General features: G+C 40.4%; 2 protein-coding genes across 4 annotated transcripts in view; both read right to left on the minus strand.

The window, feature by feature from the left end:
- Window positions 1-1,688: 1,688 nt before the first annotated feature.
- Window positions 1,689-9,953, minus strand: coro2ab (coronin 2Ab). Its single transcript, XM_026911800.3, has 12 exons — window positions 9,880-9,953; window positions 7,857-8,057; window positions 7,584-7,700; window positions 6,699-6,848; window positions 6,412-6,594; window positions 5,849-5,965; window positions 5,628-5,732; window positions 5,426-5,522; window positions 5,195-5,307; window positions 5,025-5,115; window positions 2,909-3,186; window positions 1,689-2,818 (listed from the first exon to the last, which is right to left on the minus strand). The coding sequence occupies exons 1-12, from the start codon at window positions 9,919-9,921 to the stop codon at window positions 2,684-2,686; spliced, it is 1,629 nt and encodes a 542-aa protein (XP_026767601.2). The 5' UTR covers window positions 9,922-9,953; the 3' UTR covers window positions 1,689-2,683.
- A 112-nt stretch (window positions 9,954-10,065) lies between these two features.
- Window positions 10,066-17,500, minus strand: part of tec (tec protein tyrosine kinase) — a 15,055-nt gene continuing 7,620 nt past the window's right edge. For 2 of the 3 annotated variants that reach the window (XM_026911797.3, XM_034312160.2), the window contains exons 7-18: window positions 16,900-17,084; window positions 16,641-16,706; window positions 16,496-16,550; window positions 16,084-16,160; window positions 15,857-15,990; window positions 14,629-14,703; window positions 13,782-13,953; window positions 12,787-13,003; window positions 12,252-12,316; window positions 11,604-11,722; window positions 11,125-11,282; window positions 10,066-10,382 (exon numbers count right to left, since the gene is read on the minus strand). In XM_026911797.3, the coding sequence (XP_026767598.1) occupies window positions 10,302-10,382; window positions 11,125-11,282; window positions 11,604-11,722; window positions 12,252-12,316; window positions 12,787-13,003; window positions 13,782-13,953; window positions 14,629-14,703; window positions 15,857-15,990; window positions 16,084-16,160; window positions 16,496-16,550; window positions 16,641-16,706; window positions 16,900-17,084 (1,404 nt within the window). In that variant the 3' untranslated portion in view covers window positions 10,066-10,301. Of the gene's footprint in view, window positions 10,383-11,082; window positions 11,283-11,603; window positions 11,723-12,251; window positions 12,317-12,786; window positions 13,004-13,781; window positions 13,954-14,628; window positions 14,704-15,856; window positions 15,991-16,083; window positions 16,161-16,495; window positions 16,551-16,640; window positions 16,707-16,899; window positions 17,085-17,500 lie in introns of all 3 variants that reach the window. The other variant, XM_053240509.1, reaches the window with a different exon arrangement.

Raw genomic sequence — 17,500 nt, forward strand, 5'->3', positions numbered from 1 at the left:
AGCCTAAACTGTAAATTTGCACAGTTTGTAATTAAATTATAACTCAGGTGTAGAATGATCTAAAATATGTGTTGAAAATCAATTTTATTGATGAATCAATCACCTTTCTTATATTTAAACCTCAGTTCTTCTCTTCCTAGCTAAACATTGGTACTTTCACCCAGCTTACTTAATTATAATCTAAGAAGCTACTTCGGGTTTTCTTTATAAAATACAACTATGAAGGGAAATGTTCAACAACCTTACGTCATTTAACAGTATCTTAAAGCGAGAGTTCACTCAAAAATGAAAATTCTGTCATCACTCACTCACCCTCATATCGTTCCAAACCCATAAGACGTTCGTTCATCTTCGGAATGCAAATGAAGAAATTTTAGTAAAACCTGTCGCTCCATTGACAGTCCATGTAGCTGTAGTTTTTTTTTTTACGCACCCAAACATTCGTATCGCTTCATAAAATTGGGATTAAACCATTGGAGTCGCGTTGATTAATTTTACGATGCCTTTATGAACTTTTTGGAGTTTGAAAGTTTTGGTTACATGGACTGTTAATGGAGGGACAGAAATCTCCCAGCTTTCATTAAAAGGTTTGGAACGACATGATGTTGAGTAACTGATGACAGAATTTTCATTTTTGGGTGAACTCTCGCGATCATGTGGTGACGTATATGCAAGCTACGAAATATATAAAATTCTTATCAACTGTGACCCACTTGTGTCATTTTTACCATCAAATTAATACATTTCTATCCAGCACATTATTTTGTTCAGTCTGACAATCAACAGTCATTCTAGCTTTCTTAGATATAATATTTCTAAATTACAACTAATACCTAAGAATCTTTAAAATAAATCAGAAACAATCAGGAACGTATTAATGCCTCAAGTAACATTTCTTAAAAGAAAAACAGAAGTCCGGTAAAATAACTTTACTTTTTCGGTGTATAAAGTGAGTCATAAGTCAATAAAACGAACCCAGTTTAGAGCTGACGATGTTTTAAATAAAGGTGCTGAAGTAACTGTAAGAGGTTAGATTGCTAAATTACGTGCTGGAATGTAGATATTTTGAGTATTATTTCGGTGTTTATGTTAGCTAACATCCCGTAGCATGACTGGTTTGTAGTGCGTGTTTCGTTTTAACAGATAAACGGGTATTGACCAGAGTGCCGTCTCCATGACAACAGCGTCACGGAGTTCGAGCCACTCTTAAATCAGCTAGAGTTTAGTTTAGGGGGTTTATTTGTGCAGAGTTTTAGCTTTTTTGTTGACTGTAGGTTCATGTGTAGTTGTCAAAAGAAGTTAACAAAAATTTCAAGTGTTCTTGCATTGAATTGTTAATTTATTGACCTCGTTCAGATCTGTATCGGTGTGATATATTGTTATAATTATAGACTGTTGTAACAGTATGTAAAATTTGTGGAGTAATAATCACCTGAATCAACAGTATCTACTCCCAGCTTCACATTTCAAAGAGGACGACATTAAACCCATACACATAATAAAATAAATACAGGTCTCTTTACTGTTTTACACAAAACACTTTTCCAAAATTCCAAATCAATCCACATTTTATGTTTCACATCTCTAAAATTAATCAAAAAATAATAAAAAAAAAACAAAACAAAAAAAAACCTTGTTTAAAAGATTTTAGTGAAAAAGATTTTCATCAAAAACTCAAATATCTCATCATTCAGCTGTGTATGTTGACTTCCTGTCAATCAAGTGGCACCAAATTTTTATATTTCAACCCCAACAACTTTCATAAATTAAATGTAATTCAGATGAAATTCACAAGAACAACAGCTCTTTTGAACCAAGGACTTGAACAATGTGCAGTAAGATGATTTGGTTCTGTTTGACCAGAATGATTTTGTTTACAGATTTGCACTCAGGAGAAATTTTAAAATTTAAAAATAAATATAAATGGGTTTGTTAGAGGAATCAGTCTTCAGTAGTTCATCAGAACATCATCAATGTAGCAGATATCAAATGACCACCAAACATGGAGATAACAACAATGACGATATTGTTGAACTTCAGTCAATCGCATGATTAATTAAATGTAAAGGTTTTCAGTGTGGATTTATGAGCAGCAGCTTTGCACAAACTTTGTGTTGCGTTTGTGTGTAATGAACAAACCTTTAAAAGCAATACCGTACATTAAGATCAGATTTACTCATTTAGAGTCATGCCAGATTAGACGTGTGTGTGTCAGTCAGTAGATTTGTGATGTCAGAAAATCACTGTACTGTACTTTTGATAAAATTTTTTACTTATTAGTCCAGACAAATCAGTGGATGTTTGTCACCTGATGATGTTTATAGTGATGTTTTATGAAATAAACTTTTCTCAACTGTGTCAAAAGTGTGTTTATGTTTTGGATAGAGAGATATGCTGATGCTGTAAATTAAGCTGTTAGTGTATTAAAAAATGAGTTAAAATATCGAACAGCTCATATATGCAAGTTAATTCGACTGTGACACGTCATTATCTCGTGTAAAAATAACCACCAGGAACCTTCTGAGATGGCCGGCGAGTGGGCAGGCTTTACTAGAACAGCTCTGGTTATCTGTACACTTCCTCATTTCTTTCTGACTCGCAGTGAATCACATGGTCATATGATTCTCTGTTCAGTGAGTCAGTCTCCGGTGCATGGCTTCTCCGTGTGCTTTAATCAGCCGGATCAGAACGAGGCTCTCAGCTGATTGCGTATGTTCTTGATCTCGAGCTCCAGCTGCTGAATCCTGCTGTCCCGCTGACGGAGCTGCTGCCTCAGAGATCTGATCTCTTCCTGCTGCTTATAAAACACATTCAGCAGCTGAAACGCACAGCGAATGTACAGAAACTCACACTCAGCTCACTCACATCAGTACTGAGATAAAATTCAAATGAATCTCGCTAGCTGTACCTCCTTCTCTGCGGCCGGTGGTGTGTATCCCGCTGACTCGCACCACCGAACCCCACAGTGTGTGTCTCTCCAGCTGTTCCACTGAGTCTCATCCTCCTGCCATTCTGATAGGTCACTGATCTCATACCCTGCTTTCTGATTGGCCGGTTTCTCTGCTCCGTAGTTCACCAGGAGGCTGTCCAGGCTGCAGGCTGAGCGCCCAAGCTGAGCGTCCTGCTCTGGAGCTGGGTACGGGTTCTGCACCTTGCTCACAGGCCTCAGAGACATCAGCACTGGGCCTAGAATCACAAGGTTTTAATTATATTTACCAGCAGCTAGGTGGCGACATTGCTACATTTTAAACCAAGTAGTTTGTTTGTTGAAATATATTTCACTTTCTTAACATCTACATTATATGTTTTTAATCCTATACTTATATGTTTTGCTTTTTGGTTAGTTAAAGAAGGACTAGTCTCAGTTTCAGAGGCTCCGCCCACAGGACACAGAGCGCGTGAGATCTTTTATATGATTTTCTGGCCACAACTTTCACAGTGTGGAAGGCTGAAATCTGATTGGCTCTCTGAACTTCTGTGTATAGAATTGAACACTGTGACACAGCAGACATTTCGGAGTGAAATATAGCGACTAGGCTCAAAACATTCACAGAATTCAGTCTTTAAATGTTATGAAAGAGTTTTGTGTGGCGCAGGTAGTTGTGTGTAAACGAGATGGCCTCACGTGTTTGCGAACCGACTACAGGAACCGATCTGTGATTGGTCGTCAGTCATGTCAGTCAAATTACTTGTGTTTGTGAAAGTATGCGGTTCTTGTGTGTATTTACTGATGACATGAACCAGAATCGCCGACAAAGCTACAGGTCCGAGTTGTGAGACAAGAAGAACAACTGATTTGAGGTTCCAGGATGCTAACAATTCTCTCTCTCTCTCTCTCTCTCTCTCTCTCTCCCTCTCTCTCTCTCTCTCTCTCTCTCGCTCTCTTTCTCTCCCTCTCTCTCTCTCTCTCTCTATTTCTCTCTCTCCCTCTCTCTCTCTCGCTCTCTCTCTCTCCCTCTCTCTCTCTCTCGCTCTCTCTCTCTCCCTCCCTCTCTCTCCCTCTCTCTCTCTCTCTCGCTCTCTTTCTCTCCCTCTCTCTCTCTCTCTCTCTATTTCTCTCTCTCCCTCTCTCTCTCTCTCTCTCTCTCTCTCTCCCTCTCTCTCTCTCCCTCTCTCTCTCTCTCTGTCTCTCTCTCTGAAGCTGACCTGAAGGAAAAATAAAACTCACCCTGGGCTGATATTTGGATTTTTCAGTAATGAGTGTTAGTCCGTGTTCTCCAGGTAGATGTCAGGTGGAACCTTAACACTGATTCCAGCTTTTCCTCTGTGAACTTTGGCAGAACTGTGAACTGATTTGTTTCAACAAACTGATATTGTCACTATCATCACTATAATCTGTTCGAGATGGAGGCTGTTTTGTCTTCTAACCCTATTTTCGCTAACTTTGATAGCAGAATCACACGAAAGTGATTCTGATATTTTAAAAATGGTGATAACAGGTTAGGAAATGAGTGTGATATGAAAATGTAATTTCAGTTCTGACTTCTGTTATTTGTAAGGCTCACGGTCACAGCTGAAAGTGCAGCATCTCACCAGCAGAGGGCACTGTGATCAGTACCACCCTCACCTGTCTGTCATTAACACTCATTAGCATTAACACTCATTAGCACTAACACTCATTAGCATTAACACTCATTAGCACTCTGTATGTACGCTGTGTATATCTTCTGCGTCTGCTTCAGAAATCCTGCTCCGTTCTGATCGTGTTAAGAAGTAGGTGTTTAGGGGGGTTTTGATTTTATGCTTTGTTTTTTTTTTACTCTTGTCTGTTTTTGTCGATGTTGTTTTTATTTTGTTGTTTTTATTTTCATAATCTTTTTTTGGTTTGCTCTTTATAAACCCCATCTGCTGCACCATCTTGTTTTTTTTTTGCCTATTTAACTGTTTTGTGTTTCTAAATTCTGGAACACAGCACCTCTTGATTTTAACCTCTTTATATATTTGATGAGTTTCATTTTCTGTTTAGTTTAAATCTGTAAAAGGAATGTATGATGAACAGATCAGCCATTTTGGCTCCACCTCACCCTTGTTTTGCCCCATGAGCCACTCCTGAGCCGTCATGGCCGCCTCGTTGCTCGCCGTCATCGGATAAATGTCCTCCTGAAAGTCCTCAGACTGGAAACCATGATCAGGATTGAATAGATGTATTAAAGATATTTGAAATGAAGTATGTTTAGAGGTTTGAGTCGTTTACCTTTCGTGGTACGATAAAGGATAACGGTTCCACGAGGTCTTTAACCGTAACGAGGCGATAAAAGCGAAACACTTCACACTGCGCTGTGTCTAACCCTCGCTTCGGCATCACACCTGCTCCAAATAATAATAAGAAGAATCAGAAGAATCTAGAACGTTTCTCTCAGTGCCTCTGTAGAGTGAAGTGTGTGTGTGTGTGTGTGTGTGTGTGTGTGTGTGTGTGTGTACTTACCCAGGCCCTTGTGTGGTAGTGGAGAACGATATTCTGCCAGGAAGTGTATATACGGTTTCTCCGCACTCACCTCATAGTACCGAATATTACCATCTCCCTGCAGAGAGAGAGAGAGAGAGAGAGAGTGTGTGTGTGTGTGTGTATGTGTATGTGTGTGTGTGTGTGTGTGTGTGTGTGTGTGTATGTGTGCATGTGTGTATACCTTGCCAGCCAGGTACAGCATGTGTGTGTCAGGATCATAAAATGGAAAGAGAACTCCAGAACCTCCATCTACATCCTCCTCCAACAACGGCTCAGATAAATCATCCTTTAACACACACACACACACATATCAATGTCAATAAGTCTGAGGAAACATAATATTAATTTTGTGTGTGTGTGTGTGTGTGTGTGTGTGTGTGTGTGTGTGTGTGTGTGTGTTACCGGGTCCCACAGTGCGAACTGTCTCTGGTTCCACTTGGAGGTTCCAGTTGTGAGCAGCAGGTTCCGGTTGGACAGAAACAGAACCTTGAAGGCCTTATGAGACTCATTACATGACTCCTAAACACACACACACACACACACACACACACCCTGAGACACTTCCTGTGTGAGGATCTGCACTGCTAAAGAAACGTGATATAATTTCCTTTAGTGGTTTGAAACATGTATATACATGTGTGTGTGTATACGAAGAGAGAGGGAGGCGCACACACACACACACACACACACACATGTGTATACATGTGTGTGTCTATACAAAGAGAGAGGGAGGCGCACACACACACACACACACACACACATGTGTATACATGTGTGTGTCTATACAAAGAGAGAGGGAGGCGCACACACACACACACACACACACACACACGTATATACATGTGTGTGCGTGTGCGCCTCCCTTTCTCTTCGTATACACACACACATGTATATACATGTGTGTGTATACGAAGAGAGAGGGAGGCACACACACACACACACACACACACACACACATGGTGTACCTGAAGTGTGTGTCCTGTGCGCGGCTCGAGGACTCGGAGTCTTCTGTCTCTGCATGTTGTAGCGATTCTGCTGCCATCCTCGCTGAAGCTCACACTCGTCACCAGGTCAGTGTGTGTGTGTATCACACACACCGGCGTTTTCACCACCGCCACGCCCACATGGTCCACACGCCACACACACACCTGCAACACACACACACACACACACACACACACACAGCATTAAGACACACCAGAATATGTGTGTGTGTGTGTGTGTGTGTGTGTGCGTGTGTGTGCGTGCATACTCGATAATCGTAGGCGGAGCTTAACAAAATGTCCTTCGCGGTTGGATGCCACTCGATAAGCCCCACCCTCCGGACGTGGCCTAACAACTCCTTCTGTGGTCTGATCAGATTTTCCTTCAATCCATTACTGGGAATCTGCCACACTTTAACCTACACACTCACACACACACACACACACACAGAGGAATGGAGAGATGGTGGGATAGAGGATAGGAGGAAGAGGAAGGTAGAGATAATAGAGAGATATAGATATAGAAGAAATGAAATGATCATGTACTAGATACAAAGATGGAGAGTTAGAGGAATGAAAGGATAAAAATGAAGGAATAGAAAAATAGAGCATGGAGAGATGGAGGATACAGAGATGGAGAAATAAATGGAGGGATAAGGACAGAGAAACAGAAAGATGGAGAAGGGATAGAGAAATGGAGATGAATAAATATGACAGGATGGAGTGATATACACATTAATATACAGAGGAAAGGAGGCATGATAGAGAGATGTTTGAAAAGACGGAAGAAGGGAATGATCGAGTAAAGGAGAGATACAAAGATGGAGTTAGAGATGAGGGATGGAGAAATCAGTGGATGAAGAGATAAAGGCACAGAAACCGAAAGATGAAAGGATGGAGAAATGGAGATGGATGAGGATGACAGGATGGAAAGAGGAGAAAATGATAGACAGATGAACACCTGCCAGCCAATCAGATGCGAGTATTTTACACAGTGATGGTATAGATCTCAGAGTTTTGTAGATCAGTGTTTTTATCCAATCATATTTCCCCATCAAGGCTACATCATTCCTGACTAACACTCGGAGACGACGGTAGCTGTTGCTGAGTATGGTTGCCATAGCAGCAGTAAAGCCGTTTCCATAGTTACCAACCGTGCAGTCTTCAGAACAGGAAGCTATACGCTGGTCATCAAATGGATCCCACTTAACATCCAGAACCCGGGCGCTGTGACCACACACACGGGGGTGATGAGGGTCCACACGGCCTTTCTGTAACACACACACACACACACACACACACACACACACACGGCCCATGACTGTGTGTGTCTGATTGGTGCGTTGTTGATGACATCATTGTGTTGTTCCTCTTTGCCATTCTGAGACATGCGTTACATTAAACCGTACAATAAGAATCACACTCACGTCACGTATGGAGATGACGATGAAGGCTCCGCCCCCAGCGCACTCAGTGACCACCGCCATGAAGCACGGATTGACGGCACAGCAGTGGTTGTCATGGACACCGCGAGTGATTGGCAGGCCATCGTAATTCTGGCCCTTACTCGCTGGTTTTCCGTAAACGTGACGGAACTTTGAGCCATGGTATGGAGGCTGCCACGACATCTACACAAACACACAACTGATCATATCAGTGACCCACAACTGCTCTAGAATCTAATATCAAACCTCAAAACTACAATCTAATGTCAGAGCCTGAGAACTGCTCTACAGTTATGGCATGGGAGCTCCTGAAAAGCTCAAGAATCTAATGTCAGAGCTCTAGAGCAGCTCTATGATCTAAATGTCTGAGATCTAGAACAGCTCTATAATCTAAAGTCTACAGAAGACCACTAGAGTCTCAATGTCAGAGCTCTAGAACTTTCTAGAACTTCAATATTTACATTCCAGCACTTTCTAAAACTCTGACACTGAGATTCAAGAGCTTTTCTACAAACTCTATAATGTCAGAGCTCTAGGAGACTTCTAAATCCTAATGTCAGAGCTCTAGAACAACTGATCTAAAGCTCTAAAGCTCTAGGATCTAATGTCAGAGGTCTAGAGAAACTCTACATCTGCTGACCCAAACTGGTGTCCAGATAATGCTGGAGCTCTAGAATCTAGCTCTCGAATCCAGGGTCAGAGCTTTTTATACATCATACCATGTGCTCTCTGTGAACATCAGGTTGAATGGAGAGTTCCTCGGTTTGTCCTCCTCGAGGAACCCTTGAGGAACGGTTTTATGTAGAACCCAAGAACAGAGTGAATGTTAGCAGAGTGTTCTGAATAGATTCCTGTGTGAGCTGCGTTAGCAACGCCGGGGACAAACCCGTCCTGACTGATTAACTGCGTTCTTCATGAAACTTTTGCTTTACTGTTCTTTTTTTTAAGATATTTTTTCTCGGGTTCTCATTCTGGAGAGTCTCACAGTGCTCCATTTGCTTGCGTTTTGTTTGTCAGCGCACTTTATGAAGCGCAGACTGAAACAAAGCATTTCTAATGAATTGCAGATAAAAACGATCAGAGATTAAAGATAACTGAATGTAACTGCGCTGAAATGACTGAAGTAGAGAGACATTTCCATTGCAAATCAGGAAACTTGTGACTACAGGAGTCACTTGCGCACACACACACACACTCACACACGCACACACACACACGCACACACACACACTCACACACACTCACACACACACACTCACACACACACACACAGACCACTGTTGAGGTTTTCTTCAGCCTGAAATACGAAGAATGTCTTCAGCGACTGAATACAGTAAATATTTAATGAGTGAAGAGTTGTGTTACACCACAAGACAAACATCTCTCTCTCTGCCTCACACACACACACACACACACACACATATAACACAAATACAGTGTTGATTTTTGTGGGAATCTTTTTTTTTTGGTCCCTGTAATGAAAAATACACATTTATACAAAAATTAAAGGTTTTCTTTGAAAAGCTAGAAATAAAATCTTGCAGCACTCAACAGTTTTTTTTTGTTTTTGTTTGTTTGTTTTCTTCAGAGAAAAACTTCAGAAGCTTCTTAGAACACAATTTCTCCAAATAATTTTATTTCAATTTCAATTAAAAAACCCAAAGCCTTACTGCCTCAGTCTGTAATATCCTGTGACTTAATAATAGAATTGCGATTGTTTCCGTAGCTGGCTAATGTTTTCAGAGATACAGAACATATAGATTATTCTAACTCAGCTGATGACAACACAGTGAAAGGTCAGGTGACCGTTTCAGTTAACATCCACATCGCTATAGTGACCATGTGACATCACGTAGTGATCTTTTATAGAAAGACGTTATCAGCTATCTTGTGCTCTAAAATAACTAAGGTGTAAAATTAGCTTTATGGAGTTACAGTAATACACAAATCTGTGGAATAGAATTATTCTTTAGAGTGAGTGAAATACGACGTGTGTGTGTTTTACCTTAAAGACGGTCATGAAGCCTGCAGTCACGCCTTCGAACATCTGAGAGACGAGCCACTGCAACAGGAGACTGTGTGTGTGTGTGTGTGTGTGTGTGTGTGTGTGTGTGCGCCCGTGTGTGTGTGTTTGTGTTCATGCATAAGTCATCATGAGTGGAATAAAATAAAGCACAAAGCAGCATTGAGGTGATTTTCATTTCTTTTATTACAGGCTTGTACAGGCAGCCACGCACATTATTATGCTTTATGTAAAATATGAAACCTACACACACACACACACACACACACACACACACACGTCTACTGACTTGCAGCTATGTTTCATACTGAATGCTTCCGGTAGGTTCCATCACTTTTGTGGTTCAATGAGGAGAATTATGAGCAGTAATGCATCAGTACTGAGTCAGCTCGTCCAATCAGCGATCAGGAGGCGTGGCCATCTGTTTCCAGCTCATCCGTGATCATCTCTGAGATCTGTCTAAACGACGGCCTTTCCTCCGGTCTCTAAAGAGCAGAGAAAACGTACAAAAACACGCTGTTTAGGACGATTATAAAGTCAGAGACTGTTATTATGACGTTGATGAAATCATATGTAGCTATAACATGCTATAACTGTCAATTTTACTGTAAAAATAAATATTTGATGGATGTACTTCAGGATAGATACATTGATTTTTAGAAATAAATTAGATTAATTTATTTTAATTCATTCATTTTTTTTAACTTTAATTAATCAATTTTATTCTTGTTTTATTGTTAATTTTTTGAACAAGCTAAATTAATCAAATAATGTAATCAAATAATTTCACTTTATAGGATTACTTAGACTTATACACAGATAGATAGATAGATAGATAGATAGATAGATAGATAGACAGATAGAAACATTTTTAATGTTACCCATTCACCAGGAGCACTGCATGTTGAAACATCCACCCACCCACCCACACACACACACACACACACACACACACACACCGCCCCCCACACAAACACATACACACCCACACCCACCCACACACACTTCCTGTGGTGGTGAACATCACAAAAATCCCTCCAAATAATGATGCTGAAGTTACACTTTGCTGTATGTTAACGGCTCTTTTAAATAATTAATAATTACGTTCATTACATCTGAGTTTGAAAACTCGTTTCTAGTGAGTGGATGATAAACCTTTCCTAGTGGATAATAAAGCTTTCTTACACAGGAAACGGTCTGGGAGAATACCGGTTATCTGCGTCTCACCTCCTGCCAGCACTGCTGCATGATTTCGTAGATGCGCAGCGCGGCTTTTTTAGGGCGATAGAGGCGATGACCCTGCATCACCATGGTTACGACCTCATGGTTCAGGTTGTTCTCAAACGGCATCTTCCCCTCGGTAAACACCTCCCACATTAACACACCTGAGAACACCAGAACGAAATTTAGTTGCATCTTGAGGAACCATAATGTACACAGTTCCTTAATATTCCATTATATCGTCTCTTTTTATGTAATTTATCTGATATAAAGTATGAATACTAGTTTCTAAAATGCTTATGTTAGTCCGGTTTACCTGTGGACAGGTGTCTTTTTTTTAGAGCAGAGCGTATATCATGTGTAGTATCTGATATTAAGCTAACATCATAAATTATAGACCATTTTTAATATTTTATTTTATAAGGTCACACTATTATTTAAAACGTATTCTGAAGCTTTCACGTAGAGAAAACTAAAAACCTCACCGAAGGACCAGACGTCAGACTTGCTGCTGTATCGACAGAAGTTAAAGACCTCAGGTGGAGACCACTTCACTGGAAACTTGGCTCCTGAGGAACTGAGGTACTGATCGTCCAGAACGTATCTGGAAGTTCAGGTGATGGAAATCAGTGATTATGTGATATTTCTATAACAAAAACAGGCCTGGATTTGACAACACCGTTTCCTGTATGTAGTAAAATTAGCGCAACTGCCTCGTACTCAGGTTCTTTTACCAGCTGTACCTGTGGACAGGTGTAACTTTAGAGTCAGGTGTAACTTTAGAGTCAGGTGTAACTTTAGAGTCAGGTGTACATGTGGACAGGTGTAACTTTAGAGTCAGGTGTAACTTTAGAGTCAGGTGTAATTTTAGAGTCAGGTGTAACTTTAGAGTCAGGTGTACATGTGGACAGGTGTAATTATAGAGTCAGGTGTAACTTTAGAGTCAGGTGTAATTTTAGAGTCAGGTGTAACTTTAGAGTCAGGTGTAATTTTAGAGTCAGGTGTAACTTTAGAGTCAGGTGTAATTTTAGAGTCAGGTGTAACTTTAGAGTCAGGTGTAATTTTAGAGTCAGGTGTAACTTTAGAGTCAGGTGTAACTTTAGAGTCAGGTGTAACTTTAGAGTCAGGTGTACCTGGCCATGCCGAAGTCTGACACTTTCACCACATGTGAGTCGCTGACGAGGCAGTTTCTAGCAGCCTGTGGAAGGACAGCGATAATTAAAACATTTATATTATATAAATATAATACGGAGTCTTGAGTGTGAGTTTCTTCTCCTGGGTTCACAGTTTCCATGTTTCTCTGTTCTCTGAAAAATACTGTACACTATGATGGATGTTATTTTGAGAAATCTTAAAATAAAGAGTGTTTGTAAATATATCGTGCCTCAGGAGGCGGAATATACGGTTAATTTGTAGACAGTAGGCGTGTAATCGTATTGTAGTGTACAACTTAAACAACGTCTTTAATGCAATACACACAATCTGCCATTAATAATATCCTGAGAGAAGGTCCATTGTTTAACGGCTGTATTATTGTAGATATAAACGTATCTGTGAAGGTATACAGATATCGTTAAGATTAAATTAAATGGAGTAAAGATATAGGGGTCCTATTTATATATATATATATTTTTTTTTTGTGTGTGTGTGTGTGTGTGATATACTGACCAGATCCCGATGGAGGAAGCGGTTCGCCTCCAGGTACTCCATGCCCTGGCTGACGTCGTGGCAGATGCTGAGCAGACTTTGCGGGCTGAATGAGCCTCGGCGCTGACGGATGTAATTCAGGAGACAGCCGAGCTCCATGAACTCCGTCACCAGGTAGATGGGCCTCTGCTGCGTACACACACCGTATAACTGGACCAGCTTCGGGTGGGACAGACTCCTGGGTGTTAAAAAAAAAAAACAGACATGAAATTTATAAAAGTCAGGACAAATAGACTTGTGCTTGAATATTGAAGATGTTAATGTTTCTTCAACGTTATCAACGTCTTTAAATTTACAGCACAAGAACTGTTTCCTTAAAATACTCTTACTGTATCACAAAGGAATAACAAAACAATACAGTAAAATTAGACAGAATCAGACAGAAAGCATCCCATGATGTCCGGCAGCTTTGGAAAGTTTCCATCAGCTGTTTTTATACACTGTTTTATATACTTTTTAAACGTTTACGTAAGAAAACTCATCATTGAAAAGCTGAAGTGTGTGATATTGTCCTTGTTCCTCCAGTGAAACCTGAAAAACTCATTTTATCCTGCCAGATTAACTCTGTGTTAACACTGTGTGTATTACACTTTTCACCGAATCACTACCACTTTCCAATTTCTGCAGAAATAACTCGAGACATTCAGAACAGGGCAGTCTCATGCCTGTTATTCGCAAATAAATCTTTCCACGGCAATAGAGAAGTCTCTACTTTTTTATAGTTGGAATAAAAATAGCAATAGTTAGAAACCTCAGCTGCCGCTAGTTAACGTAAATGATAATCGCCAACTCGGTGAATATATATTTCCTTCTTAGTAATATATATGTCAGTTTATGTCAGATCCATGGAAATATTTTGCTCCACCACTTTTGGAGCAGTGGTGCCACCCCTGTTGTGTGTGTGTGTGTGTGTATATATGTGTATGTGTGTGTGTGTGTGTGTGTGTGTGTCTCACATCATCACTTTGGCCTCCTCTATAAAGTCCTCTTCACTCATGGCTCCCTCTCTGATGGCTTTAATGGCCACTTTGTGCTGCGCTCTCCATTTTCCCAGTCGCACCACTCCGACCTGCCCGCTGCCGAGCTCCTTCATGAAGGTCAGCTCACACGGGTTAATCTCCCACTTATCTACACACACACACACACACACACACACACACAAACATTAATATAATCTTACTGTAATGATCCAATTTATCTATAAACATATTATAACAGTACAAAGATATTTAAAACTGTGTAGCTTCCTACGTTACAGTCCATTAGAAAAAGTCTCTAATGGTCTCCATCACATAATGGAAACTGGCTTAAAGGGTTAAATCAGATTCCAGTAGGGATTTTCTGTTAAACCATTAAACACCACTACACCCTGATAAGACCTTGGTTGATGAGTAGAGTGCCATCGGAATAAAATTAGATCAGGTATCAGGAACGAACTTCCGTTACAAACCACCAGAAACACATTAAAGCCCGTTAGGAACCAGGAGAAATCTCTAAAGGTTTCTAAGGACAGTTTCAGTAATGACTTACTTCAACGCAATATCACCACAATTACAATTAAATTACACATTGTTTATTTATAAAGTTACCTTTGTGTTGCTAAATATATATTTTATTTACTATTAGACACACATCTGAATGTTAAGATTAGCTGTGGTTTGTGCGTTGTTAAAAAATAGACCTCATGAGAATTCACGATTTTTTTTGTGTGAGTGTGTGAGTGAGTGTGTGTGTGAGTGAGTGTGTGTGTGAGTGAGTGTGTGTGTGTGAGTGAGTGAGAGAGAGAGAGAGAGAGAGACTGACCATAGCTGAATCCTGCTGTCGTTGGTGCTGCTCTGCTTTGTCTATTTACTGGATAACGCAGTCTGGACACCAAACCTACACACACACACACACACACACACACACACACACACACACACACAAACACACACACACACACACTAGTCAGCTTGACATTACAGAGTAATCGAGGTACTTTGGTGTACTTTATCTTTGCATGTCATTTTGATATTTATGCTCATGTTCTGCTCATTAAATCACTTCATGACTGATCTGTAATTATTTATTTAAACACAATTAAAAATTTAGGGTTAAATCTGTATTTCTGTAACACTGCGTTGTGACTATGAATATTGTTAAAAGCGTTGTGCAAATAAAACTGGCTCCGGAGTGGCGCAACAGAAAAGCGTTGCCCTATCTTTGAGAGATCGCGAGTCTATTTCCCGTGACTGGGATTCCTTTAGTGACACTAGCCAATCGTTGGCGTCTGTGAGCTCGTGCGTGTGGAAGAGGGCGGATAGCGCTTTCCTGCGTGTGTGTTACGCAGCCCTGTGATGCAGCATGAGCAGCAGTTTGAAAAGATGTGGAGTTTGGCTTGACGTGTCTCAGAGGAAACACGTGTTCGTCTTCATCCTTCCTGTTTGGGAGCTGTTGTGTGATAAGCGAAAGTTAGCTGGTGGGGGAGAATTGGCCAAATTGGGAAGAAAACTGGAGACTTAATTTTAATTTAATGACGAACAAGAATGCTGTTAGACAAAGCAAGTGTGCAGATGGTGGTTTCTTGACTAGTATAAAAATGTTTGTGGTTTCCAAGATCTTGTTTTAAAGCAAATAATTGGAATTAAATCTAATCCATTTCTGCAAACAAAGGGAAAGTGTAAGTGCAGATAGTGTGTCTACGGTGTACAGAATCATTTGTGTTGTAAGATATTGTAAAGACTGTAAGAGGGAGAAGTGCGTAATGGGCGTAACAAGCGATGATAAAAAGACGTATTACAATTGGGGTGGAAATTTTGCTGAAACCTGGCAACCCTGACTGGCTGAAATGTTTGTGCTCTTAGTTCCACAGAGTCGTGAAACCTGACAAGAGCGACAGCTTTAACTATAAACACTAAATATTTCTGTTTGTTTACTGAGGTTACAGTGCAGCATAATGGATCAACAATAAGACACAAGTTGATGGAATTATACCACAAATATAGGATTACAAGCCTGTGTGTGTGTGTGAGTGTGTGTGTGTGTGTGTTACCTGCTGCGTTGTGTTTGTGGTACTCTATGAGTTCAGGAATGCTGCTGAACTGGTGTTTCTCCGCCAGGTAAAACTGTTTAGGTGAGCTCTGAGTCTCTTTAATGTAGTAATGTCTAATCGCTGAGCCTCCATCACTGCAAACATAAACACAATGAGTGTGTGTGTGTGTGTGTGTGTGTGTACGTGTGGGTGTGTGTGTGCGTGTGCGTGTGTGTGACATAACTTACCCCAAAGACTTTGTGAACACAGAAACGGTGTAGGCACCAGAACTGGAGTTTCGCACCATGAACCCTCCCTCTTTATCCTGTATACACACACACACACACACACACACACACACACACACACAACAGCTTATGCTACATGTAAACTTACATACGCAGGCTGCTTACATTAAGAGATAGATTAGTTCCCACACTTCATGTGAACTGAAAGGTCCCTTTGACCTGTTGTGTGTGTGTGTGTGTGTGTGTGTGTGTGTGTGTGTGTGTGTGTGTGTGTGTTATATCTCTGTCTGGTTTCAGTACCTCTACATGTGTTTTTCTCTGTCTAGACACAAATTCCTTTAGTGGATTTATTATTAGAAAGTATTTTCCCTTCCGTGATGTGTGTATTTCATGCACACACACACACACACACCTCTTTCCTTAACTGCTCCTCTGCTTTGTTGCGGTTCACATTTTTGCAGTACCACCTGAAACACACACACACTGTTATGTTCAAGTTATATCATATTAGATTATTATTATTGTATCAAATTATTTTTATTTTATTGTTAACTTACACAAACTGCTCCAAATTATCTGGCTGCTTTGGGGTCACATAGTTGCTGGGAATGTAGCCTTCCTCCCTGAACACACACACACACACACACACACACACACAGATCACATATATTGTACAGTAGTGTATGTATAAACTTCAATAGTATAATTTATATTCACAATATTAGCTTATACTGTTTAACTATTACTGTAACTTTCTACACACTTTATGGAGTCCTTTAATCATGTACACACACACACACACACACACACACTTACCCGTATTTGTTGCGTGCTTTGTACCAGTTGACGTCACACCTCTCGATGATGACGTACTCCTCCCCCTGACGCAGCGTGAGATCCTGACTTTCTGTTCCCTCAAAATCATACAGTGCGATGACCACTTCCTCTTTAGGGTCCTGCTCTTCCTCTTCAGGGGGAAGCTGTGGCAGTGGGCGTCGACACTGCACGAGACAGTTAGGAGGAAAGAAAATTTGTGATATTACAACAATTTAGTGATATACAGTACTGTGCATTTTTTTTTTAGTACAAACTTTGTTATAGATGTTTATTTTCTGACTTCTACATTATTGATTCAGTACAAAAACATTTTCGATTCCAAACATTAGTTTTCCAGCACAAAATGAAACGTTACAGAAAAATGTTTGTATGTCAGTAAAGAAAGCAGCAGATTCCATAAGAGACACTTTTCAGATAAAAACATAATGAAGGCTGCTGGGTTTCGCTGCAGAAATAAGAAGCGAGTCGACAGTCAAAGTCTCCAGAAGAACTGTGGCTGCTTCTGCAAGATGCTCAGTAACACTTCCAGCTCATTTCCTTATAAAACTGCACACACTGCACCTCAGATACTGCTTTATTT

Source organism: Pangasianodon hypophthalmus, chromosome 16 (genome assembly GCF_027358585.1).
Source record: "Pangasianodon hypophthalmus isolate fPanHyp1 chromosome 16, fPanHyp1.pri, whole genome shotgun sequence".
Taxonomy (NCBI): domain Eukaryota; kingdom Metazoa; phylum Chordata; class Actinopteri; order Siluriformes; family Pangasiidae; genus Pangasianodon; species Pangasianodon hypophthalmus.